General features: G+C 45.5%; 1 protein-coding gene across 1 annotated transcript in view; it reads right to left on the bottom strand.

Moving 5' to 3' along the window:
* Window positions 1-2,473: 2,473 nt before the first annotated feature.
* The window catches only part of LOC120527118, a 30,528-nt gene continuing 5,196 nt past the window's right edge, over window positions 2,474-27,805 (bottom strand). The window contains exons 4-7 of the mRNA XM_039750208.1: window positions 26,738-26,813; window positions 14,570-14,658; window positions 14,412-14,484; window positions 2,474-3,351 (exon numbers count right to left, since the gene is read on the bottom strand). Coding sequence (XP_039606142.1) covers window positions 3,152-3,351; window positions 14,412-14,484; window positions 14,570-14,658; window positions 26,738-26,813 — 438 coding nt within the window. The 3' untranslated portion in view covers window positions 2,474-3,151. The remainder of the gene's footprint in view (window positions 3,352-14,411; window positions 14,485-14,569; window positions 14,659-26,737; window positions 26,814-27,805) is intronic.

The following is a 27,805-nucleotide window of genomic DNA, read 5'->3' as shown; positions in this document are numbered from 1 at the left end:
CTGTGTAAAATTGAACTGATTATACAATTCAATGTTTATTATATTTATAGATTATTATACATGTCTTTACACTTGTTGCATAAATATTTAATAAATGTAATAAACTTAACCAAGAATGTTTAAAAATCATTCAAAAATGTGCAGGTAAATGTAATTATATCTGCACAAACTGACATTCTTGAAGTAGGTAAAATAAATATTTGGAAATATTGCAGAGGGAAATGTTTATATACTTAGTGCAAAACAGCTATATGTGTTCTAGTAAACAAGCATAATTAACTATATATATATGCTATTCTACTGCATGATATATCTATCTATCTATATCTATCTATATACAGTATATCTATCTATCTATCTATATATAAGATATATATATATAAGATATATATCTATATCTATAGATAGATAGATAGATAGATATACACTCAGCAAAAAAAGAACGTCCTCTGACTTTCAACTGTTTTTACTTTCAGTAAACTTAATATGTAAATATTTGTATGAACACTAAAAGAGTCAACACCATAAGACATAAACTAAAAATGTTTCACAATGTGTCCCTGAATGAAGGGAGGCTCAAATTCAAAAGTACCAGTCAGTATCTGGTGTGGCCACCAGCTGCTTGAAGTACTGCAGTGCATCTCCTCCTCATGGACTGGACCAGATTTGTCAGTTCTTGCTGTGAGATGTTACCCCACTCTTCCACCAAGGCACCTGCAAGTTCCTGGACATTTCTGGGGGGAATGGCCCTAGCCCTCACCCTGCGATCCAACAGGTCCCAGACGTGCTCAATAGGATTGAGATCCGGGCTCTTCCACTGTCTACCTGTAGCACTGTCTTAGGCGTCTCACAGTGCAGACATGGCAATTTATTCAGCAGTCCTCATGCCTCCCTGCAGCAGGCCTAATGCACGTTCACGCAGATGAGCAGGGACCCTGGGCATCTTTCACAGTCGGTAGACAAGTCTCTTTAGTGTCCTGCGTTTTAGAACTGTGACCTTAAATGCCTACTTTCTGTAAGCTGTTAAGGTCTTAACGACCATTCCACAGGTGCATGTTAATTAATTGATTATGGTTAATTGAACATGCATGGAAAACATTGTTTAAACCCTTTACAATGAAGATCTGTAAAGTTATTTGGATTTTTAAAACATTATTGTTGAAATACACAGTCCTGAAAAGGGACGTTTCTTTTTTGCTGAGTGTATATATATATATATATATATATATAAATATATATATAAATAAATATATATATATAAATAAATATATATATATATATATATATATAAATAAATATATATATATATATATATAAATATATATATATATATATATATATATATATATATATAATTAACTATATATATCTATAATATGCATGCTATTTTACAGCATGTATATCTATAATATATATGCAATTCTACAGCATGAGTAGAATCATCTGAGTATTAAAGGTGTAGGTCTGTTTTATAAGAATAACTTAGTGTTAAGTATTAAAAAAGCATACCAATCTTTTGTTTTTACAGGTACATATATATACATATATATTTATATACCAGAAAGACTTCCCAAGGGTCTTTTGTAGGAAATATGTACACATAGTTGATTTTCTCTATGATTTGTATTTTTATAATTAATGAGCACTTCATATTAGTATTTTTAAAGCTCACTCTGTAAAATTAAACTATGATTATACAATTCAATGTTTATTATACTGTATTTATACATTATTATATCTGTCTTTACACGTGTTGCACAAATATTTAGTAAATGTAAGAAACTTAACCAAGAATGTTTAAAAAAATCATTCAGAACATGTGTAGGTGAACGTAAATATATCTGCACAAACCGACACTAGTGAGTAACATTTTTAGACAGTTCAAAAGGCGCACGCAAATCGCGAAGCGTTAGTGTGTGTGCCGACTCGAAGAAGCTTTTGCAGAATACATTAACTGACAAGAGGTTGGCCCGCCCTCTCCGAGTTTTGGTAGTCGTGATTCGTCAATTCTTGGTAGCAGAGCGAGCCGTCATTGGCCAATTCTTGGTAGCCGAAACGGGGCGCGATTGGTCAATTCTTGGTAGCCGATACGGGCCGCGATTGGCCCGTGCTTTCAATTCTTGGTAGAATCTTGGTAGCGGAGAGCGATCCGATTGGTTCTCGCTACCAAGAATGACCTCGACTCTCGGCTGCTGGGAGGCCCTAATGATTAAGATTAAGACACCAGCAGGGTGGCATGGGAGTCGGAGTCCAGGAACACAGCCCTGTCAAGGTCTTTGGATGCCACCAGAGGACACTGCCAGGGAAGGACTGCCCTGGACAAGCGCCCAGAAGTAGTTCCTGGGTCTAATTTAAAAGAGAGCCCGCTGCCTCACCTAAATCGATTCAGAGTTGGCAGGCAGTGGGCATCTCTCTTTTAAAGGAATAAAGAGGATATTCTGCTGATGATTGTATGTGGAAGGAAGGCATTCTGTCAAATCAAAATCATTTATTTGAATGTGGAAGAGCCTGCCTTACATGGTGGTAGGAAGAGGGTCCGGAGGAGGAGGAGGATGAGGAAGAGGTGTGACTGAGCAGCATTTGATTCTTTTAACTTCTTCAATCCGTTTCTAGTTTCACACTCGGGGGCAGCAGGCCAGTTGGTGTCCTGGGGTCAAACCCAGTAGCCTGTTGATGTCCAGGTAGCCTTCTGTCCGGGGACTTTGGGTTTTCCTCCCACCTTTCAAAGAGTCAGTGATGGTGTGTGTGTGGAGACCAGGTGGCGGACTGGCACCCTGCCCGCTCTCCCTTGCGCTAAAATTCACAGAGACAGGCCAAAGGGACCCTCAACCTGGATTGAGCAGGTTGGACGGTGTCCTTCAGTCTCACATCAGCTGACTGGTTTGAGCCCCCATAGTCAGTACTGGTCACCACTGGTCTTGGACGTCACATCTGTGTGTCACCACAACTCTTTTATATTTGGACGCCATTTGGTTTATACTCTGGGGCACTTTTGGTCACGTGGGGCTGAAGGCCACAGGCGTCCCTTTTGCTGTCTCACCCAACTGCTCCGGCCGCATCCTCCATGAAATGCGCTTTATAAAATCAGGTGTGGGCGTCCCACCGCTCATTAGCTGGCCTCGGTCGCTAGTCAGGCATCACATCAGGGGGTCTAACATCTGAAGGGACCGCCGTCCCGGGTGCGGAGGTACCCCGTGTGCCAGGGCTGAGTCACCCATTCTGGATGGATTTGGAAATCTCTGGCTTTTGTTGTGCCAGCGCCGGGGTCACAGCAGGGGATGCTGCTACTGCTCAGTGGTAGATGGCGACTGCTGGGCAGAGTTTTGACAAACTTTTCGACTGCTTCAACATCTAAACAAAATAAAAAGAAGAAGAAGAAGAAGTGAAAATTCAGGCACTCTAAAGCAGACATTTCAGGTTTTAGATACAAGCACTAAACACTGCGCCACCAGGCCACCTTTATTCATTTATTTGTTGATATTCAGGACACACGTGCAGATTCACAAGATTATAGAAAACACACAAAAAAACGTATCGATCCCCTTGGGACGTCCTCGCCAGCCTCTGGATTTTAACAGTCGCAAGACGTTTTTAGCGACAACCGTTTGTCCGTGTTGCGCTTCTGAAAAATACAAACGTCACAAAAAGTCCGCCTGCGTCCGTATTCATACCCGCCACTCGATACGTTTGTCACAAGCCTTTGTGGGGTGACTGTGACCCCGCTCTGCCCCCCCTGTTCTTACTGCAGGTCATTCAGGTTCTCGGTGGGGTTGAGATTGGGGGGCTTTGACTCGCCTGGTTTTTCACTTTACAGCCACTCCAATGTTGTCCCGCTGGAAGGTGTGGACCTTCTCCCAGGCTGCAGGTTCTCTTCTGGTTTGTCCCATCTGCTTTTCCATCAGTCTTAAGAAGATTCACGGCACCTCCACAGCGTCGCGCTGCCATCACGCTGGAGTAGCGTTGGCAGTCCTGGTTGCATCTGACCACACCACCAAGCAAGTCCCTCGAGTCTGACGTCAGGGTCCTCGGCCAGATGGGGGCTGAGGGGAGACGAGCTGCTGGTCCAGGCGGACGAGTCGAACTTTCACTGCAATGGCCTCCTGTAGCGACGACGTCCATGAAGTTTTGGCTACAGAGCAGTCGGCGGCTCGGCACCAGCATGCAGTCAGTCGGGTCTCCAAGTCTTAGGACAGTCGGCATGATTCGCAGAATGTTGGCTTTGTGTGATCAAGAAAAAAAATCATATGAGCCGTTTAGGAATGACAGCCATTGTTACGCCTGCAGCCCCCCTATTTTCAGGGGCTCAAAAGTATTTGGACAAACTAATCTACACGCATAAAAGTCAACGTGTGTCTGTGTTTGTAAGTTCCAGCATCACGTCCGAACGGCTGGAGCGATTGTCACGAAACTTGGTACACATGTTCGTCATTGGTCAGCTAAAAATACTGTAGGGTGAAATCAGCCGTAACCCACCCTCTTCTCTGGTGATCTTGAGGTCTTGTATGTGCGTTACCATCCAGCTGACACTCAGAACGACCACCAGAGGGCAAACTGGAGGCAACTGCCAGCATTCTTTATGTTTGAGCGCCACCACCGCGCCCCCTGGTGCTTTGGAATTAAATAGAGTTGGCCAGGTTGGCATCGCAACTATTTTTGGGACTCGCTCTGTCTTTGTGACTTGAACAGCCATATATGTATATACTACTGAAAAGAATTAAAGGAACACTTTTTAATCAGAGTATAGCATAAAGTCAATGAAACTTCTGGGATATTAATGTGGTCAGTTAAGTAGCAGAGGGGGTTGTTAATCAGTTTCACCTGCTGTGGTGTTAATGAAATTAACAACAGATGCACTAGAGGGGCAACAATGAGATGACCCCCAAAACAGGAATGGTTTAACAGGTGGAGGCCACTGACATTTTTCCCTCCTCATCTTTTCTGACTGTTTCTTCACTAGTTTTGCATTTGGCTACAGTCAGTGTCACTACTGGTAGCATGAGGCGATACCTGGACCCTACAGAGGTTGCACAGGTAGTCCAACTTCTCCAGGATGGCACATCAATACGTGTCATTGCCAGAAGGTTTGCTGTGTCTCCCTGCACAGTCTCAAGGGCATGGAGGAGATTCTAGGAGACAAGCAGTTACTCTAGGAGAGCTGGAGAGGGCCATAGAAGGTCCATAACCCATCAGCAGGACCAGTATCTGCTCCTTTGGGCAAGGAGGAACAGGATGAGCACTGCCAGAGCCCTACAAAATGACCTCCAGCAGGCCACTGGTGTGAATGTCTCTGACCAAACAACCAGAAAGACTTCATGAGGGTGACCCAAGGGCCCCATGTCCTCTAATGGGCCCTGAGCTCACTGCCCAGCAGCATGCAGCTCGATTGGCATTCGCCATAGAATACCAGAATTGGCAGATGCACCACTGGTGCCCTGTGCTTTTTACAGATGAGAGCAGGTTCACCCTGAGCACGTGACAGAAGTGAAAGGGTCTGGAGAAGCCATGGAGAACATTATGCTGCCTGTAACATCATTCAGCATGAGCAGTTTGGTGGTGGGTTAATGATTGTCTGGGGAGGCATATCCATGGAGGGTCACACAGACGCTACAGGCTTGACAAAGGCACCTTGGCTGCCATTAGGTATCAGGATGAAATCCTTGGACCCATTGTCAGACCCTATGCTGGTACAGTGGCTCCTGGTGCACGACAATTCCTGGCCTCATGTGGTGAGAGTATGCAGGCAGTTCCTGGAGGATGAAGGAATTGATACCATTGACTGGCCACCACACTTTCCTGACCTAAATCCAATAGAACACCTCTGGGACATTATGTTTTGGTCCATCCAATGCCACCAGGTTGCACCTCAGACTGTCCAGGAGCTCAGTGATGCCCTGGTCCAGATCTGGGAGGAGATCCCCACAACACCATCTGTCATCTCATTAGAAGCATGCACCGATGTTGTCAGGCATGTATACAAGAACACAGGGGCCATACAAAGTGCTGCGTACAATTTGGAGTTGCTGCAATTCAATTTGGGCAAAATGGACTAGCCTGCCACATAATGTTTTCACTCTGATTTTTGGGGCGTCTTTGAATTCAGGGCTCTGTAGGTTGATCATTTTCATTTCCATCAAACGATGTGGCATCCTTTCGTTCCTAACACATTACCCAGTCTATATCAGTATAGATATCCAGGAGGATTTCTTTTTCCCATTGAGATCTGATGTGTTTTCAAAGTGTTCCTTTAATTTTTTTTGAGCAGTTTATAAAGATATATGTTATATATAAACGTCTATGCATGGCAGCGTGTGTGTCTGTCCGGCCCGGAAGTGAGACGTAGAGTCGGGGTGAGGGCGGCAGCTCTGAGGATACGCACGCGATGCCAGTACACTGAGGACCTCCTAAGAAAGACAGTCGCTTAGCTGCTAATACACAAACGATGCGAGCACATCGGCCACACGAATCCTCATCGCAGAGAGACGCCCAGAGTAGTTCTGACGATTTCAATACTTTTTGTGCTTACACAGTTGGTATTTTATATAATATATATTTAAATTGCTATATCCATCCATTATCCAACCCACTATATCCTAACTACAGGGTCACGGGGGTCTGCTGGAGCCAATCCCAGCCAGCACAGGGTGCAAGGCAGGAAACGGTGAGTGCGGTGATTATTTATTTAAAACTGGCCTTCCTGATGGGGGCTGTGGACCCGCAGCACCACACAATGTCGGCATGTTTGGAATGGCAGGAGTCACCCAAGTTGTGGCCTGCACACGGAGGAAGAGTATAAAGCCTTGGCACGTTGCCCGGCACACCTCTGAAGCCGACGGACGGGTGGGAGATAACGTCATGGGAAAAAAATGTATTTTTCTTTCTTTTAAACAACCAGGGGGCTGTGCTGTGACGGTGCGGGTTCCGCTCCATGGCTCCCATCTTGCTTCACCGCCAGTAATGTCACCGATGGGCTGGACAGTGAGCTGTAACGATGAAGCAAAGGGATGATTTATTTAAAACGACAAAAACCAAACAGCGTCCAAAGTGCAGCGCTTCAGAAATGTTTCAATAAATAATCCAATAAAGCGAGTGAACTGACGGAGGTTAAAACAAAGGCTGGAAGCCGTCCTTTTCAAAACAGATCCCGGTGCCTTCTTTCTACTGGTGACCCCCCTGCTTCTCCTGTCCAGGCGATGCCACCCTGCCTGCAGCTGACCTTCTCTCTGCCTTCTTCTGCTGGTCTGTTCACCTCGCCGATCTCTGACTCTGGGGGGCTTCACCAGGCCGTGACTTGGGCTCCCCAGCGACCAGGGCGCTCGCTCAGGGGCTTTCACTACCCAAGTCCCGACTCCCGCTGCCTTCCCGGCCGGTCACTCCTGCTCCTCACTACCGACCGCTCCCGAGGCGCCGGCCAAACACCCCACGAGGGCTCACTGTCCTCTACAGACAGCACATTCGCTCGCTCGCTCGCCGGCTTTCTGCCTTCTTCTTCTCCTCCTGTAACCTCCGTTTGTCTTTTTTTCTTTTCTTCCTTTTCTGTTCTCTCCCTTTTTAGCCACCTCACACTTCTATTATTTATCACAGGGATGTGGATCAGGTGTGGCAATTAGCAGCTCCCGGGATCAATTAGTGATGTGGACGACTCCTCAACTGTGCACTTAAGCGAGGAGAGGACCGTCCGCATCACGAATCACCCGGGTACCGCTCCGCCACACTACCCTCTCTAAGCCGCGAGTGCGGCGACTATTTATTTAAAAAGTGGCCTTTTTCACTTGAATGGTGGACCCGCTATACCACATGTGCCCCCTGCTTAGCCCACCCCTCTTTCCGGCCAGTGCTACTTGCCAGCCACTTCTCTTCCGCTCTCGTTGTGAAGAAGGGGGCTGAACGCACCACAAGGAGACGCGGCCGCTCCTCTGAAACCCCCTCTTAAACGGTGATACAATGGGAAACAAATACAGCGATCAGCTGCTGGCTTGTCGTGTGATCGGCACGCGCTGCTCTTTCTTCTTCGCTTAGTCGTTGACGTGTCATCTAGAAAGTATTTATAAGAGCGGATTACATAGGACGTGTGTCTGATAAAAGCCTTTACATGACTGAAAATTTAGAAGTCCATCCATCCATTATCCAACCCGCTATATCCTAACACAGGGTCACGGGGATCTGCTGGAGCCAATCCCAGCCAACACAGGGCGCAAGGCAGGAAACAAACCCTGGGCAGGGTGCCAGCCCACCGCAGGGCACACAAACCAGGGACAATTTAGGATCACTAATGCACCTAACCTGCATGTCTTTAGACTGTGGGAGGAAAACCACGCAGACATGGGGAGAAGATGCAAATTCCACGCAGGGAGGACCCGAGAAGCGAACCCGGGGGGTTTAGATGTCTGTGATCTCATTTGAAAATGGCTGTAAGTAGGGCGTGACTTGAAAGAATCTCATGTTAAAGGTCCCCGCGAGACGGTCCGGGGTCAACAACAATCTCATCTTTTATTTCTCGCGGATACGCCTCTTCATTGGGAAGAAACACTAATCTATTAATCATCAATCTACATACATCAGACTTCCAATACAACTCGGAGTCCTGCCACATGCAAACGTTCACTGATGACACTGATATGGTGGGCTGCATCAGGAGTGGGCAGGAGGAGGAGTATAGGAAGCTAATCAAGGACTTTGTTAAATGGTGCGACTCAAACCACCTACAACTGAACACCAGCAAGACCAAGGAGCTGGTGGTGGATTTTAGGAGGACCAGGCCACTCTTGGACCCCATGATCATCAGAGGTGACTGTGCAGAGGGTGCAGACCTATAAATACCTGGGAGTGCCGCTGGATGATGAATTGGACTGGACTGCCAATACTGATGTTCTGTGAAAGAGAGGACAGAGCCGACTATACTTCATTAGAAGACTGGCGACCTTCAACATCTGTAATAAGATGCTGCAGATGTTCTATCAGACGTTTGTGGCCAGCGCCCTCTTTTACGCGGTGGTGTGCTGGGGAGGCAGCATAAAGAAGATGGACGCCTCACGCCTGGACAAACTGGTGAGGAAGGCAGGCTCTATTGTAGGCACAGAGCTGGACAGTTTGACATCCGTGGCAGAGCGACGGGCGCTGAGCAGACTCCTGTCAATCATGGAGAATCCACTGAACAGGATCATCTCCAGACAGAGGAGCAGCTTCAGTGACAGACTGCTGTCACCGTCCTGCTCCACTGACAGACTGAGGAGACCCCGCACTATGAGACTCTTCAGTTCCACCCAGGGGGGTAAACGTTAACATTATACAAAGTTATTGCCTGCTTTTTTATTTTTATTTTTTTTCATTTTTATTACTATTTAATTTAAAGTAATGAATAATTAATTAATTAATTAAATTATTAAATTAATTTTTGAATATTTGTATCAGTATGCTGCTGCTGGATTATGTGAATTTCCCCTTGGGATTATTAAAGTATCTATCTATCTATCTATCTATCTATCTATCTATCTATCTATCTATCTATCATATAGTGCCTTTCACATCTACAGTGGTGTGAAAAACTATTTGCCCCCTTCCTGATTTCTTATTCTTTTGCATGTTTGTCACACAAAATGTTTCTGATCATCAAACACATTTAACCGTTAGTCAAATATAACACAAGTAAACACAAAATGCAGTTTTTAAATGATGGTTTTATTATTTAGGGAGAAAAAAATTCCAAACCTACATGGCCCTGTGTGAAAAAGTAATTGCCCCCTTGTTAAAAAATCACCTAACTGTGGTGTATCACACCTGAGTTCAATTTCCGTAGCCACCCCCAGGCCTGATTACTGCCACACCTGTTTCAATCAAGAAATCACTTCAATAGGAGCTGCCTGACACAGAGAAGTAGACCAAAAGCACCTCAAAAGCTAGACATCATGCCAAGATCCAAAGAAATTCAGGAACAAATGAGAACAGAAGTAATTGAGATCTATCAGTCTGGTAAAGGTTATAAAGCCATTTCTAAAGCTTTGGGACTCCAGCGAACCACAGTGAGAGCCATTATCCACAAATGGCAAAAACATGGAACAGTGGTGAACCTTCCCAGGAGTGGCCGGCCGACCAAAATTACCCCAAGAGCGCAGAGGCGACTCATCCGAGAGGTCACAAAGACCCCAGGACAACGTCTAAAGAACTGCAGGCCTCACTTGCCTCAATTAAGGTCAGTGTTCACGACTCCACCATAAGAAAGAGACTGGGCAAAAACGGCCTGCATGGCAGATTTCCAAGATGCAAACCACTGTTGAGCAAAAAGAACATTAGGGCTCGTCTCAATTTTGCTAAGAAACATCTCAATGATTGCCAAGACTTTTGGGAAAATACCTTGTGGACTGATGAGACAAAAGTTGAACTTTTTGGAAGGCAAATGTCCCGATACATCTGGCGTAAAAGGAACACAGCATTTCAGAAAAGAACATCATACCAACAGTAAAATATGGTGGTGGTAGTGTGATGGTCTGGGGTTGTTTGCTGCTTCAGGACCTGGAAGGCTTGCTGTGATAGATGGAACCATGAATTCTACTGTCTACCAAAAATCCTGAAGGAGAATGTCCGCCATCTGTTCATCAACTCAAGCTGAAGCGATCTTGGGTGCTGCAACAGAACAATGACCCAAAACACACCAGCAAATCCACCTCTGAATGGCTGAAGAAAAACAAAATGAAGACTTTGGAGTGGCCTAGTCAAAGTCCTGACCTGAATCCAATTGAGATGCTATGGCATGACCTTAAAAAGGTGGTTCATGCTAGAAAACCCTCAAATAAAGCAGAATTACAACAATTCTGCAAAGATGAATGGGCCAAAATTCCTCCAAAGCGCTGTAAAAGACTCACTGCAAGTTATGGCAAACGCTTGATTGCAGTTATTGCTGCTAAGGGTGGCCCAACCAGTTATTAGGCTCAGGGGGCAATTACTTTTTCACACAGGGCCATGTAGGTTTGGATTTTTTTTTCTCCCTAAATAATAAAAACCATCATTTAAAAACTGCATTTTGTGTTTACTTGTGTTATATTTGACTAACGGTTAAATGTGTTTGATGATCAGAAACATTTTGTGTGACAAACATGCAAAAGAATAAGAAATCAGGAAGGGGGCAAATAGTTTTTCACACCACTGTATCTATCTATTATACAGTGCCTTTCACATCTATCTATCTATCTATCTATCTATCTATCTATCTATCTATCTATCTATCTATCTATCTATCTATCTATCTATCTATCTGACAATCTGCAAGTCTCCGACTTAAAGTTTAAATTCAAACAATATATTCGATCTCTTTTCGCTGTTCCGTTATTTCACAGAGTAATGATTTCCATTTGTTTGCGCTAATGCCGTCGTTCCTATCATTTTTAGTACTTTCATTATTTCTAACCTGGTCTGCGTGTGTATCGCGTCAACATTTTTGAATTCTTTACGACATTCTACTCTTTTTTTCCCCGTTTATTTCCGGCCCCGGGCCTGGTTAAACGTCTTGGCACAAAGTCTCGTGTCGCGGGACGTGAAGTGTCTTCGAGAAAATAATAATAGAGAGATATTTTCATCTTGATTTCCATTCTACTTTTCCAGGTGTTTTAATTGTTTAATTAATCCTTTATTTACTGATTCGTGGGTCTGATGCTAACGTAGTCGCAGCCTTTGATTATTCTGTGTCGTTTGCCAGCGTGTCTGCTCTGCTCGTTTTTCAACTCTTTCAGTGCTGATGTCGACTTTTGTCAAAAGGAGGAGCTGACGATGGTAGTCGACTGTAAACTGTGACAAAACCAACTGTTATGTTTTAGCTGGACTCTCGTTGTCCGAAGGAGCGTTAGATTCATTGGTCTGAACGAGATTTCTTGTGCTCACGTGAGTAGCAAGGCACAACCAACGGCAAAAATGGGGCCGACATCTGGTGAGAGATCAAAGCGAATGCGTTAAAGCAAAATACTCCGCAGACGACATTTTACCTATTATCTCTGAACTGGACCATGACTTGTCGGACTCCGATTTTGATACAAGTGTGAGGTTCCAGCTTCAGCTGATTGGTCCCCAGCTAATCGTGGTAATGACAATGTTCGCCAGGTAGAACTGTCACTTAACAATGATAAGAGGTAGAAACCACATTGCAAAGCAACTGCGACCGTGATCACTGCTGCTGCTGCCCCGGCCACGTGAAGACAGCCTGGCAGCAAACCTGCTGCACATTCTTGGCAAACTGGCAGCCACAGACGTTTTATGTTTATTTCTGTGTGAAACCATTGCTTTTCAGAAACTGTTTTTTGGAAAACATATTCAGCCCTCAAAGAGTTAATGGTCATTAATAAGATACAACGAAGGGGAAAAAAATAATGAAATCAACAAAAGAGTTAAACATTTAAATCTACAGCAAAAGCAGAAATAGTTCTAAATGTCTTATCAGAACAGTCTGGACGAGAACAGGCCATCCAGTCCTGTCCACTTATTGGCTGAAAGTCCAACGAACAAGCGGCACCTGAAGACAGCGGGCAGTAAAGGCCTGGCAACGCAGCACTCGGAGATGGCCGTGGGTTCAGACTTCAGGCAGTCACTGACTGGAAAGGACTTTCAACCAAATATTGACAATGATTATTATATTTATGATTATGTTAGTGTGTCCAAATACTTTTGAGCCCCTGAAAATAGGGGGGCCAGGCCTAATAATGGCTGTCCTTCCTAAACAGCTCATAAAACCCTTTGAATTAAAACTGCAAGTCTACACTTCAATCACTTCGTCTTGATTGTTTGATTTCAAATCCATTGTGGTGGCGTGCAGAGCTCCATTTATGAAAACTGTGTCCCTGTCCAAATCAGAACATTAGAGCACTCTGGACGAGAACAGGCCATTCAGCCCAGCAAAGCTCGCCAGTCCTGTCCACTTATCAAGTCCAGTTTCGAAAGTCCCTGGGTGGAGTGGTGGCTCTGAGGCTAAGGAGGATCTGCGCTGGTATCCCGAAGGTTGCCAGTTCGAATCCCCATCACTGCCAAAAGAGAGATCCTACTCTGCTGGGCCCTTGAGTGAGGTCCTTAACCTGCAATGGCTCCAGGGGCGCTGCACAATGGCTGACCCTGCGCTCTGACTCCAAGGGGTAAGGCGAAAACTAACAAAATCCTAATACGAGAAAATCGTAAAAGGTGAAATAAAGAACAAAAAGTAAAGTCTTATAAAAGTAAAAAAATACCAGCTAATTAAATGTTATCAATTGTCATCACTGATTATGAATCTGACTGGACAACGCCAAGTGGATCGAAACCCCAACAATATAAACCCTGACGTGTGGTGATCTGGGGTACCAAACATACCTTCATAAGCTGCCCACTAGTGAGGGAGAGAAACCCAAAGGGCCGAGACAAATCGTAATAAAATAAAAGGTTTGTTTTCAAAGGCTCTGAAACGCACAAAATAACAACCACCCATAAGAGTCCCAATGCTGGAAACGGAACAACGGATCAGAAAATCACAACGCAAATCACAAAAGTACAGAAACACCAGAAAACTCGCCACTCCCAAGTGTGTTCAGTGAACCGCCAGGAACTATGGGGGGGCCATCCCTTAAATACGGTGGGGGGCCATTCCAGGCAGTGATGGGCAGGTGGCCCCGCCCCTTGTGGGACCACCAACAAAACACAAAAGACATAACTAAGGCCCTTCCCCTTTTCCAACATACAAACAGCAAAACGTACATAATAAATACAATAAACATAAATACAAATATAAGTGACATAAAATTCAACAAAACAGACCAAAAAATATGAATTTGAACGCCAGCCAGAGGGAAAGTGCCGGCTGAAACGTGAGACGACGCACATTAAAATCGTTTTTTTTGAGAATATCCGTAAACTCGGACAAGGCGGTGTCAAATGTGCTTCTTCTTCTTTTTCTGTCATTCCGATGATTATGCTAATTATGGTATTTGAGTGACGTGCGCCGTAGTAACCAACGCTGCGTCATAACGATGGCAACAAGCGAGTCACAAACCTGAGCACCCTGAAGTCGTCTCTGGAGGAGGATTAGAGACGGCTGAGCTATCAGCTAAACAAATGTGCGACAAATGGACTGAATGGTCTCCTCTCGTTTAGCGAGCTTCTTATGTTTGTATGTTTGAGAGAAAAACGGCTGCTGCACTCCTGTAAAAACAAGCCTGGGACAGAAACGTCACCATTATTTCTAGTAATAATTAAAGCGATAATAAGAGAAGCCGATGCTCAGGACATTTTAAACTATGCAGGATGATAAGAGCCTGAAGGCCCGTCTCGTCTGGCTGGCACCCTTCACGCCATGCAGATCCATAAATGAACCCGCTGTGTCAGACAGCAGTGTGAACAACAACAAAAGTTAACAGAAATAAACTTGCAGCCGGGATCGCAGATTTTCATAACAGGTCTATAAGTACCTCGTCTTCCTGCTCCGCCAATCCACATCTGTATTGCTGCCATGTGCTCGGGTTTAATGAAGTGAGAGAGGACCTTTTAAGAGAAGCACAAGGGTCACTTTGAGGGGCTGTTTGGGTACTGTCACACACACACACACACACACACCCGTCAGGCCTACCTGGCCAACGTAGGAGTTCTTTGCTGGTGGGCCTTCTTGCTTCATCACACAGGATGTCGACTCAAACATCTCCTGGAGGGCACTGCGTTCTGTCCAAAGAGACACAGACAGACAAAGAGCCGAGGGTTAGCTGTTAGGGTGGAAACACCTTGGGCTTTGTGGGTGGTCCTGCCTGCCCGTCACCATCAGGAGCGGCCCTCCGCCCTATTTAAAGGGGGGCCTCTGATACTTCCTGGCAGTGAAGGGCAGGCGTGACCACCCACAAAGCCCAAGGGACATACAGTCATATGAAAAAGTTTGGGAACCCCTCTTAATTCTTTGGATTTTTGTTTCTCATTGGCTGAGTTTTCAAAGTAGCAGCTTCCTTTTAATATACAACATGCCTTATGGAAACAGTAGGATTTCAGCAGTGACATTAAGTTTATTAAAATAACAGAAAATATGCGTCATAACAACATTAGACAGGTGCATAAATGTGGGCACCTCAACAGAGATATGACATCAATACTCAGTTGAGCCTCCTTTTGCTCCTTTAAGCCTCTCAATGCTGTCCTCCTATAGCCTGTGATGAGTGTCTGGACTCTGATGTTGGTATTTCTCACCATTCTTCATACCAAATCTCTCCAGTTCAGTTCAATTTGATGGACAGCCTGCTTCAAATCATCTCATAGATTGTCAATGATATTCAAGTCAGGGGGCTGTGACGGCCATTCCAGAACATTGTACTTCTCCCTCTGCATGATTTCAAACTGTGTTTTGGGTCCTTGTCTTGTTGGAATATCCAACCCCTGCGTAACTTCACCTTTGTGACTGATGCTTGAACATTATCCTGAAGAATTTGTTGATATTGGGTTGAATTCATCTGATCATCAACTTTAACAAGGACCCTGAACTGGCCACACAGCCACACAGCATGATGGGACCTCCACCAAATCTGACAGGAGGTAGCAGGTGTTTCTCTTGTAATGCGCTGTTCTTCTTCCGCCATGCAAAGCTCTTTTTGTTCTGACCAAATAACTCCATTTGTGTCTCATCAGTCCAAAGCACTTCGCTCCAAAATTAATCTGTCTTGTCTAAATGAGTGTTGGCATACAACAAGTGACTCTGTTTGTGGTGTGAGTGCAGAAAGGGCTTCTTTCTCATCTCCCTGCCATACAGATGTTCTTTGTGCAAATTGCGCTGAATTGTAGAACGATGTGCAGATACACCATCTGCAGCGAGATGTTCTTGCAGGTCTTTGGAGGTGATCTGTGGGTTGTCTGTCACCATTCTCACAATCCTGCTCATATGCCGCTCCTGTATTTTTCTTGGCCTGCCAGACCTGTTGGTTTAACAGCAACTGTGCCTGTGGCCTTCCATTTCCTGATTCCATTCCTTACACTTGAAACTGACAGTTTAAACCTCTGAGATGGCTTTTTGTAGCCTTCCCCTAAACCAGGAGACTCAACAATCTTTGTTTTCAGATCTTTTGAGAGTTGCTTTGAGGATCCCATGCTGTCTGTCACTCTTCAGAGGAGAGTCAAAGAGAAGGAAGCACAACTTGTGATTGACCACCTTAAATACCTTTGACCACTCGTGATTGGACACTCCTGTCTATGAAGTTCAAGGCTTGACGAGCTCATCAAGTAATCAGCACTGAGCAGTGACAGGCATTCAATTCAGCACAATGACAAGGGGACCCACATTTGTGCACAGCCAGTTGTTCACATTTGATTTAATTTCATACAACTACAGTATATACTGCGTCTTTAAAAATCTTTGTTTGGAAAACACCGCAGTACTCAGATGAGGAAATGACAGACATACCACTGTTATCTTTGTGTTGAAAGGAGAGTCAATTATTATGCAGGCTGAGAGGGGGTCCCAAACTTTTTCATATGTAACTAAGGCCCGTCGCCTCTTCCAACGTACAAACAGAAAAACATACACAATAAATAAAACAAACATAAATACAAATAAGTGACAAAACAAACTGAAAATATGAATTCGAACCCCAGCCAGAGGTAAAATGCTGGCTGTATCGTGACACGACGCACATTAAAATCGTTTTTTTATTTCACTTCACAGGTCAATTAATGGGAGCAACTCATGAAGAGAAAGGTGGAGCAACACGGGGCAGGAAGTCGCATTAGCAAAAAGTTTAGTCGAGGAGATGAGGTGTCACCAACAGGCTGCAATTCCACGATTGGCGTAGAATGATGGGGCATTCTGGGTAGTGTGGAGGGCCGGACTTAAAACTTCTCATTTTGGCTGCCATTTTAATGCAGGATGAGTTTCATCTGATGGAGCAGAAAAGGCGGGAGGGGGAGATGGAGATTTATGTGAATGAGTGATGATAAAAACGCGAGCACATTAAATATCAAAACGAAAATGCTGACTGAGTTCATCCACGTTACCCACTAAGGAGGTAAGTTCTATCATCCTGGTTAATGTTTGTTAACTCAGCTTCAGGAATAATTCACTGTTTTACTAACAGCTTAATAATAGCGTTTGTGGCACGCAGCTGGGGGTGGTACCCAGCTGTGATGCCCAGGAGGACTGGAGGAGGGCTTGCGCCTCCTCAAGACCACGAGGGGGCAATCGCTCTGGTTGCTTTGGGGACCACGGGTAGAGAGCTTTGAAGCTCAACTCTGTAGAGGCCTGTGGTCACCACCAGGGGGCGCCCCGCTGCCTTTGGAGCCCTGGACCTCAGCACTTCCGCCACACCTGGAAGTGCTGGGGGGAAGAGGAGCAGGGACACCCGGAGTGCTTCCAGGGATACAGCTGGCACTTCCGCCACACGGGGGCGTGGCAGTGGAAGATTGCTGGGAAGCCCATCTGGGGAATTTTAAATTGGGCCGCCTCCCTTCATTGAGCGCTGCTGTCAGGTGAAAGAGGACAGAGCTCGGAGGAGAGGAGTGGAGGCGGACCAGACGAGGCATTGTGAGGCCAGGATTTGAAGGGTGTTTGGTGCTGCGGCACTGGGTTTGTGCACTTTGATTCTTGTAAATAGTGTAAATAAACGTGTGGTGGTGCAAAACATCATGTCTACCTGTCTGAGTCCGGGCTGTACCCCACATGTTATAACCTGAAGGCGTGTGCGCTGGAGCTGGGGAGTCCTCTACAGCGCATCTTCAACCTGAGCCTGGAACAGGAGAGAGTCCCGAGGCTTTGGAAAACATCTTGTATCACCCCAGTCCCAAAGATATCATGTCCTAGTGAGCTGAATGACTTCCGGCCTGTCACCCTGACGTCACATGTGATGAAGACCATGGAGCGGCTGCTGCTTCACCACCTGAGGCCACAGGTCCGTCATGCCCTCGACCCTCTGCAGTTCGCATACCAGGACAAGGTGGGAGCGGAGGATGCCATCATCTACATGCTACACCGATCCCTCTCCCACTTGGACAGAGGCAGTGGTGCTGTAAGAAGTATGTTTCTGGACTTCTCTAGCAACTTCAACACCATCCAACCTCGGCTCCTTAGGGACAAGCTGACTGAGATGGGAGTAGACTCACACCTGGTGGCATTGATCGTGGACTATCTTACAGACAGACCTCAATATGTGCGTCTCGGGAACTGCAGATCTGACATTGTGGTCGGCAGCACAGGAGCACTGCAGTTGACTGGACTTTCTCCGGTCCTGTTCAGCCAACATACATCAGACTTCCAATATGACTCGGAGTCCTGCCATGTGCAAAAGTTCGCTGATGACACTGCTATGGTGGGCTGCATCAGGAGTGGGCAGGAGGAGGAGTACAGGAACCTAATCAAGGACTTTGTTAAATGGTGCGACTCAAACCACCTACAACTGAACACCAGCAAAACCAAGGAGCTGGTGGTGGATTTTAGGAGGCCCAGGCTCCTCATGGACCCCGTGATCATCAGAGGTGACTGTGCAGAGGTGACAGACCTATAAATACCTGGGAGTGCAGCTGGATGATAAACTGGACTGGACTGCCAATACTGATGCTCTGTGTAAGAGAGGACAGAGCCGACTATACTTCATTAGAAGGCTGGTGTCCTTCAACATCTGCAATAAGATGCTGCAGATGTTCTACCAGACGGTTGTGGTGAGCGCCCTCTTTTACGCGGTGGTGTGCTGGGGAGGCAGCATAAAGAAGAGGGACGCCTCACGCCTGGACAAACTGGTGAGGAAGGCAGGCTCTGTTGTAGGCACGGAGCTGGACAGTTTGACATCTGTGGCAGAGCGATGGGCTGAGCAGACTCCTGTCAATCATGGAGAATCCACTGAACAGGATCATCTCCAGACAGAGGAGCAGCTCCAGACAGACTGCTGTCACCATCCTGCTCCACTGACAGACTGAGGAGACCCCACACTGTGCAGCTCTTCAATTCCACCCGGGGGGTAAACGTTAACATTATACAAAGTTATTGTCTGTTATACCTGCATTGTTATCGCTCTTTAATTTGTTCTTTATCAGTTTGCTGCTGCTGGAGTATGTGAATTTCACCTTGGGATTAATAAAGTATCTACCTATCTATAATGAATCATTCTGACTCCAGAATACTTCAACCAGGGGGACGTCGGGAGGAAGAAACGTCTACAAGCGCAGTGAGGGCACAACATGCTGGGTCTGCTCTGCTCAGAGGTTAAGGACTTTAAAGGTAAACCTGCAGCTCTGACCACAGCTTACTTACCGCCACCTACCAGCCTGTTATCAGACGACAGCAGCTCTCTTTTTATCCAAGCCACTGGTGTCACGTGTACAGAGTGACATTCCTAGTACATTCCGTCACAAGAACGACAAAAAGACATTATAAAGGTTTGGGGCAGCCACCCGTGTGATGTATCCTGCCTGCCAAAAGGTTTGAGGGATGTTTACAAGACAGAGTCCAAAACTGAACTGACGAAATAAAGACAAAATGGCGGCTTTAAAGGTCAGTGTAGGAAGTGACGTCATCAAAGTATATGTTAAAACTGCATCTCCCAGCAGTCCCTGCAGAGGCTCTGATTGGTCTTCTGTCGGGGTGCAGGGGCGTTTGGGGCCAAAGGTGGTCAGAGTGGCTCTTAAAAACAGGGCCGGTGTCCAAAGAAGGGCTGTTCCGTGTACCCGTCTGGCTGCCTTCTGTTGATTGACCGCACTTAGTCCTTGTGTCCTGGGCTGTTTCGGTGTTGGGGTCTGGATTGTCTTCTGTCTGCCTGTGTGCAGAGTACCGATAGTGGATTCATGGCCTTCCCGCAAGAAAAGGAGCACCCGTGAACCGTCCACCCGTCTTCACCATTTCAAGGAATACCGGTAGGCCTGTCTTTTCATTTCCTTTCAACGTACAGATCTCTGGACTTACTATCTTCATCGTTTCATTACATCCGGTGCGGTTTTCCATGGACTTTGCTGTAGGGGGTTGTTTGTGTTTCTGGTTTAATGTAACGTCGCCGTAGGGGTACAGGGGTGGTATTGTCGTTTTCATTTAATTTCAGTCAGTCAGTCAGTGTCCAACCCTCTATATCCTATCACGGGGGGTCTGCTGGAGCCAATCCCAGTCAGCACAGGGCGCAAGGCAGGAAACAAACCCCGGGCAGGGCGCCAGCCCACTGCAGGGCATACACACATACCCCAATTTAGGATCACCAATGCACCTAACCTGCATGTCTTTGGACTGTGGGATGAAACACAGCAGCAGACATGGAGAGAACATGCAAACTCCACTCCGGGAGGACCCGAGAAGCGAACTCGGGGGGTTTAGATGTCTGTGATCTCATTTGAAAATGGCTGTAAGTAGGGCGTGACTTGAAAGAATCTCATGTTAAAGGTCCCCATGAGACGGTCCGGGGTCCACACACCAAGCACACACTAGAGACAATTTAGGATCACCAATGCACCTAACCTGCATGTCCTTGGCCTGTGGGAAGAAACCCACGCAGACACGGGGAGAACATGCAAACTCCACGCAGGGAGGACCCGAGAAACGAACCCGGGTCTCCTATCTGTAAGGCAGCAGCGCTACCCACTGCGCCATCATGCCGCCCTCATTTCATTTCACTATATTCCTTAATTGTTGTTTGACTCCAGTGTGCATTATTTTGTCTCTGTTTGTTTTGTGTGTGCGTCGGGCCAAAGCTGGGAGCATCCCTGGGAACTCCTCTATAAAAATAAATAAATCACCATCATATTAACGGTGTGAATCTTAGCACCACCGGACAGCTACAAAAGGCTGGACCGGAAGTGATGTCATCTGAGGCCCCAGGACTGGAAGTGACATCATTCGAGGTGTCCCCAGCCCTGGACCGGAAATAATGTCATCCTGAACCCGAACCAGAAGTGACGTCATTCCAGGTCCCGAGACCGGAAGTGCCGTCATTCGAGCCGTCCCCCAGCCCGGGACCAGAAGTAACATCATCTGTTCCCCCACCCAACCACAGGTGATGTCATCAGCGACCCCAGAACCCTGTGGGATTTCCTGAGAATGGTCTGTAAGGGATCGAGAGAGACAGTTAGTGCACCCCGCGGGCCCCTGGTCGGACGTGGCATTGTCATCATTGAAGCCCTTTGGCTGACTCCCACTCGCACGTGTGTGACAATTCTTATTTATTTAGTCAACAGCAGCTCAACAAAGCCTGTAAAGTTGTACAGCTAGGTGGGATGGCGGATAACGCAGAATCACACAAATTATTCCAGAGGGGCGTCAACAGCATAACAGGCCTGGGCAGATCTGGGCACCTTTCAAGTTTCGAGTATTACATGTACGGAGTAGAAATGTTAGATTTGAATGCAGAGTGGGAATTTGAAGGCTGACATTACAACGAAACAGAAGGGGCAGACTGGTCACTATGAACGGCGGATGGAAGTGACGGAGATTATGCAAATGAAGCAGGTGACTGAAAACGCCATCTGAGGTGGCGTGTCCTTAAGATCACGGGTGTCGAACTCCAGGGGCCTCATGTATAAACGGTGCGTACGCACAGAAATGTTGCGTAAGAACTTTTCCACGTTCAAATCGCGATGTATAAAACCTACACTTGGCGTAAATCCACGCACTTTTCCACGGTACCTCATACCTATTCGTATGCAAGTTCTCTGCTCGGTTTTGCAGACTGGCGGCACCCAGCGTCAAAGCAGTGCTACTGTTCCTGTGTGATTACTCCTTATTTTCATGACACGGCTTTATAAATACACAGAAACTAACCGCATATTGTTTATTAGTGTAATGCATCTGATTGTAATTAACTCGTAACAATATAATGGTCCAGGAACAGCCATAGTATTCCAAATACCATAACTGCTTTAGCGTTGTTACTCTTACTTCTTCTTCTTCTTCTTCTTCTTCTTCTTCTTTCAGCTCCTCCCGTTAGGAGTTGCCACAGCGGATCATCTTTTTCCATATTCCTCTCACTGCACCACTCGGAGTATTTATATCACTGTATCTGAGTGTGAATCACAACAGCAGCTGATCGGAAAGAGAATTATCGGTATACAGCTTCAAGGACACGCTGTCTCAGCCACTGCAAAACGTTTTAAAGCCTTTCCTGTGCGGACCTCGCAGTTCACAAACAGTTTCATCCCAAGAACTTTAAATGCACTCAATCAATTGCTCCTTGTAGAACTGTTAGGACTTATAAGTACAATCACCTCACTGTAAACTTGCACTACAGTTATAATATCTCACAACCTGAGCCACTTTATAAAGCGCGTATTTACATATGATGACGATATCATTTTTAAGATGAAATGCAGCAAAATATGTTTATTAAATTATACAGATAAAACTTTAACTTCATATAAATAATCTATATTCTTCACTGGGAGTGTCGTTAAGGATAGAATAATTAAACACGTACTACGAAGATATTTCACGTTTTGAAGAATCGGCGCTAAGCTTACAGATGGCTTAACGTCTATTACAGAGCTCATTGTGTGGCGATCGGTTACTTGGGGAAAGAAAAACAAGGACTCTTGGGGCCGTACGCCAATATATATTGAATATAAAACAGAAAGAGAAAATAACAACACAGCTAAAAGCAGCGACAAATTTGACAAAAGATAAATGCTTGTCATGAGCACGAGGCTCATGAAACACATGTTTAATAACGTGCTTTAGCTCCTATCATCATGAAAATGACATCACGTATACATCTCAGTATTTTTATTCAGAGAGCTGTAATATCACGAATGTCATGGACTCTGTGTCCAGTTGGAGGAAGAGAGCCGGTTTAAGAAGCAAGTAGTGATTCACACACATAGAGCGCATAGAAGATCAAATACAAAACAAAGCATTTAACGTGCTACTTTGATTACGATGTGATTTGAGAAACTTGTTAATTAAACGATTTTAAGATGAAGTTTATAATATTCTACTAAATGACAAAATAAACTACGTGATTAAAGTGGAAATGTCGAGACTGAAGTTGACATTTCGTGCTTTTTCCCCACCGTGTGCCTTTTTTCTCTGTACCCTAATAAGTTTTCATATGACACTCAGACAGTGGGCTACAACTCGGCTTTTCACGGCGACTTTGATATGTGAATTTTTTTATTTCCGGCACTGTGCGATTTTGTGAATGTGAGCTTTCAAATTTCTCCAACACGCTATGTCACTCGATCAACTTCCTTTTTCTGATTATCCCACGGTTTATTTGAACAAATAGTATGTTTTTCCTTTGCCTCCACTTGGTATTCGCTGAAATTCTTATATTTCCCCCGTGCTTTTCCCATTGTCTTTTCACAGAAGGCTGCGCTTAAGGGCGATTTATATTGATTTGCATATTCAAAGAGGTGTAATTCTGGAAGGATTTGGGGCGTTACAAAATGCGCGTGCACGAGCGTTAGTCTTCACGCTGATCGGGATTTATGTAGCGGAAGAACGTGGAAGTTGGAGTACGCACAGATTCCTGCATCTGGATTTTTCTGTGCATAAGCACATTTCGGCTTTTGTGCTTACGCCATGTTATAGTGCGAGTTCTACGCACGGCGTTATACATGAGGCCCCTGGTCTGGAGGGCCGCAGCGGCTACAGGTTTTCATTCTAACCCTTTCCCTAATCAGTGACCTATTTTCACTGCTAATTCACATTTTAATAGCCCTGGTAGAAGGATTCAGTCCTCTGAATTGATTTGTTTCCTCGTTAAAATGCAGCCAAACAGAAATGAGACGTGAAACGAGCCATCAGATGACCGGCTAAACTGGGGCTTCAAACTCCAACCAGTTTCTTAATGAGAAGCCAATTCTTGCTGTTAATTAAACTCGTTCTTTAATTCCGCGACTTGTTGTTGCTCTCGTTCTGCCACAGCAGACATTTCCAAAACTGTTGATTTTCTGTTTGTCATAAGAACATCGTCAAAGTGTTTTGGTGAGTTGAGAGAGCCACCTTACTGAGACCTTCACCTTTCTTTATTTTCAGGTATTGTGTGATGTGGCGGCTTGTTTTGTGTCTCATTATTATTTGGTTGCTAATGAAGGAAAAAGAAACAACTAAAGGGCCTGAGTCAAGTTAATTAAGAGAAGTAACCAGCAGCAACAACTGGTCACCAATTAAGAAGATGGTTAGAATGAAAACCTGCAGCCACTGCGGCTCTCCAGCACTGGAGTTTGACACCCTGCTTAAGATAGGTAGATAGATAGATAGATAGATAGATAGATAGATAGATAGATAGATAGATAGATACTTTATTAATCCCAAGGGGAAATTCACATAATCCAGCAGCAGTATACTGATACAAAGAAACAATATTAAATTAAATAGTAATAAAATGAAAAAAATTAAAATAAAATTAATGTTAGCATTTACTCCCCCGGGTGGAATTGAAGAGTCGCATAGTGTGGGGGAGGAACGATCTCCTCAGTCTGTCAGTGGAGCAGGACGGTGACAAAAGTCTGTCACTGAAGCTACTCCTCTGCCTGGAGATGATCCTGTTAAGTGGATGCAGTGGATTCTTCATGATTGACAGGAGTTTGCTTAGTGCCCGTCGCTCTGCCACAGATGTTAAACTGTCCAACTTTACTCCTACAATAGAGCCTGCCTTCTTAACAAGTTTGTCCAGGCGTGAGGCGTCTTTCTTCTTTATGCTGCCACCCCAGCACAACACCGCGTAGAAGAGGACACTCGCCACAACCGTCTGGTAGAACATCTGCAGCATCTTACTGCAGATGTTGAAGGATGCCAACCTTCTCAGAAAGTATAGTCGGCTCTGTCTTCTCTTGCACAGTTCATCAGTATTGGCAGTCCAGTCCAATTTGTCATCCAGCTGCACTCCCAGATATTTAAAAGTCTGCACCCTCTGCACAGTCACCTCTGATGATCACAGGGTCCATGAGGGGCCTGGGCCTCCTAAAATCCACCACCAGCTCCTTGGTCTTGCTGGTGTTAAGATGTAAGTTGTTTGAGTCGCACCATTTAACAAAGTCTTTGATTAGCTTTCTGTACTCCTCCTCCTGCCCACTCCTGATGCAGCCCACCATAGCAGTGTCATCAGCGAACTTTTGCACGTGGCAGGACTCTGAGTCGTATTGGAAGTCTGATGTATATAGATTGAACAGGACTGGAGAAAGTCCAGTCCCCTGCGGCGCCCCTGTGTTGCTGACCACAATGTCAGACCTGCAGTTCCCAAGACGCACATATTGAGGTCTGTCTGTAAGATAATCCATGATCCATGCCACCAGGTGTGAATCTACTCCCATCTCAGTCAGCTTGTCCCTAAGGAGCAGAGGTTGGATGGTGTTGAAGGTGCTAGAGAAGTCAAGAAACATAATTCTTACAGCACCACTGCCTCTGTCCAAGTGGGAGAGGGATCGGTGTAGCATATAGATGATGGCATCCTCCGCTCCCACCTTGTCCTGGTATGCGAACTGCAGAGGGTTGAGGACGTGACGGACCTGTGGCCTCAGGTGGTGAAGCAGCAGCCGCTCCATGGTCTTCATCAGATGTGACGTCAGAGCAACAGGCCGGAAGTCATTCAGCTCACTAGGACGTGATACCTTTGGGACTGGGGTGATAGAAGATGTTTTCCAAAGCCTTGGGACTCTCCCCTGTTCCAGGCTCAGGTTGAAGATGCGCTGTAGAGGACTCCCCAGTTCCAACGCACAGGCCTTCAGCAATCGTGGCGATACTCCATCTGGACCCGCTGCTTTGCTGGCACAAAGTCTTTTCAGCTCTCTGCTCACCTGGGCTGCTGTAATTGTGGGTGGGGATGTCTCACCTATGCTGGTATCAGCAGAAGGATGGTTGGAGGATGCAGTACTCCGATGTGAGAGTGGGTTACTGTGATCAAACACATTTACGAAGTTGACGTCAAGTCACATGGCACCCCGATGTCTGGCGTATAACTCATGGCAGGTTACACTTAGAGGGCGAACTGTGACGTTTTCATAGCAAAATGTCCTCTTCCATGGGCAAGCTGTGAAAAGATGGCAGCCATTTTCACATAAATTCGCCAGAGAAGGGTGGACGGGTGACATCACTGGTGTAGTACTGAGCAGGTGCAAGAATTAGTGATTTATATGAAAACGGCTGTGCGTGTGTCATTAAAAATGGCCGTTCCATGTAATGCCGGTCAGAAGTGCAAGGCAACGTGGTTTTTGTTAGCTGAACCCGTAGCCACGTATGATGTGTTTTGTCCATTTAAGATATTCGTATCCTAAGTGATATCATTCTCTGTAGATGATTACGTGACTTCTAGTTGTACGGTATGTCACACTCACTGATCTTGTCACCGGGATATGCAACTGAAAATTGCAGGGTGTTTGTCACATTTAGGGACTTTGTGCCAACCTTCCAGTACAGTTGGACACGCCTCTTTTTTATGATAGCCAATAGCAGACTGCCTGATGGAGACAGGACTCAACAAAGGGTTAAACGCTACGACGAGTTCGGCCACATTCCCTGCCATTTCTTCTTTTTTTCTCTCCTTCCCTGATACATAAAACACGAGACAGAAGACGGACGAGCGACTTTTCTGTTTGTGAGGTCCAAGGCCCCTGCGTTTCTTATTCCTCGTCGCTGCATTTTCTGCTTTGTCCTCTCGTCCACTCAGACCTGTTTGAGTTCATCGGTGGGAGCCGCGGAGTAGCCGGAGTGAGTCGCTGGGTATGTCACATGGGAGCGCCCCGCCAGCTGCCTGCAACTCAATGGATTCATCACCAAATGTGATGTGGCATTACGGTCTTGGCACCGCCACACTGATGGGGGGCCCAAGGGAGATTTCACATACCAAGTAGCTTAATGAGTACTCACCGTTTTCAGGAGCAACTTTCATCCAGGCTGCAGCAGCCTGAGCAGAACGGGCATCGATAAAGAGTCGTTTAAGGAGCTGTCCAAAAATAAAAAAAATGAATAAATAAATCATCAAAATGGCTTCTTAGAAGACCTGCCTGGCACATCTACATACTGGGTCAATCATTCATAACGGGCATCAAGTGATTTGCTGCTCCTGCCACTTCTCTCGGCTCCTTCCAAACGCGCTGACTGAAGGAGGCCCTGGAAAGCTCAAGTCACCATTTTGGGACGGCAGACAGACGGTGACAGGCTGGCTTAGTGCTGCTCAGGTGGGCTAATAGTGTTTGAACTCAGGGGGTCAGTTGCGGTGTGCTATCAGATGGGATCATCCCATGCTGGTCTGCTCTTTGTATGGATTGAACTTTGGGGTCTAGTGCTGCTGCTGCTGCAGTGGTGAGCCCCTGCATTGAGGACTAAGGTGGCGGACTAACTTAGACCACTTTGTGATTTAGTGAGGTGGGTAATGGTGCAAAATCAAAATGAGTTCATCACACAGACTCTTATGGACATGAAAAAGCACAACTGTGCCGTTCAGAAAATACGAAAAACTATATTTTGACTGAAGTATAGTATGATAGTAAATCAAATGCCACAGCAAAAAAAAACAGCAATGCATGGAAATATTTGTATTACTGTGGTGGAGTGTTAAAAAAAAGAAAGAGTAATATCTAGCATATAGGTTGTTAAACAATTTTGTAGGTCTTTACTTGTTAAATTACACCTTAATAAAAGGACATGTGTTTGTATATCTATCCAGTAGTTATGTCTTTGTCATTCCAACAGATGGCGCATCACAAACACTTGCAGTAATAAAATGCACTACATTTGTAATTTTAACAAATGGCGCATCATAAACATACTGTAACCACTGCTTTTATGAATCCCATACTAAATGGTATATGATAGAAATATATGCATTACATTTGGAATTCCAACAGTTGGTGCAGCATAAACATTGGCAGTAAAGAAATGAATTGTATTTGCAATTTCAACAGATGGCACATCACAAACATAACCACTGCTTTT

The sequence above is a fragment of the Polypterus senegalus genome, chromosome 4 (genome assembly GCF_016835505.1).
Source record: "Polypterus senegalus isolate Bchr_013 chromosome 4, ASM1683550v1, whole genome shotgun sequence".
Lineage (NCBI taxonomy): Eukaryota > Metazoa > Chordata > Cladistia > Polypteriformes > Polypteridae > Polypterus > Polypterus senegalus.
Note: the sequence above shows the minus strand (reverse complement) of the source record. Positions and strands in the feature narration are given on the sequence as shown.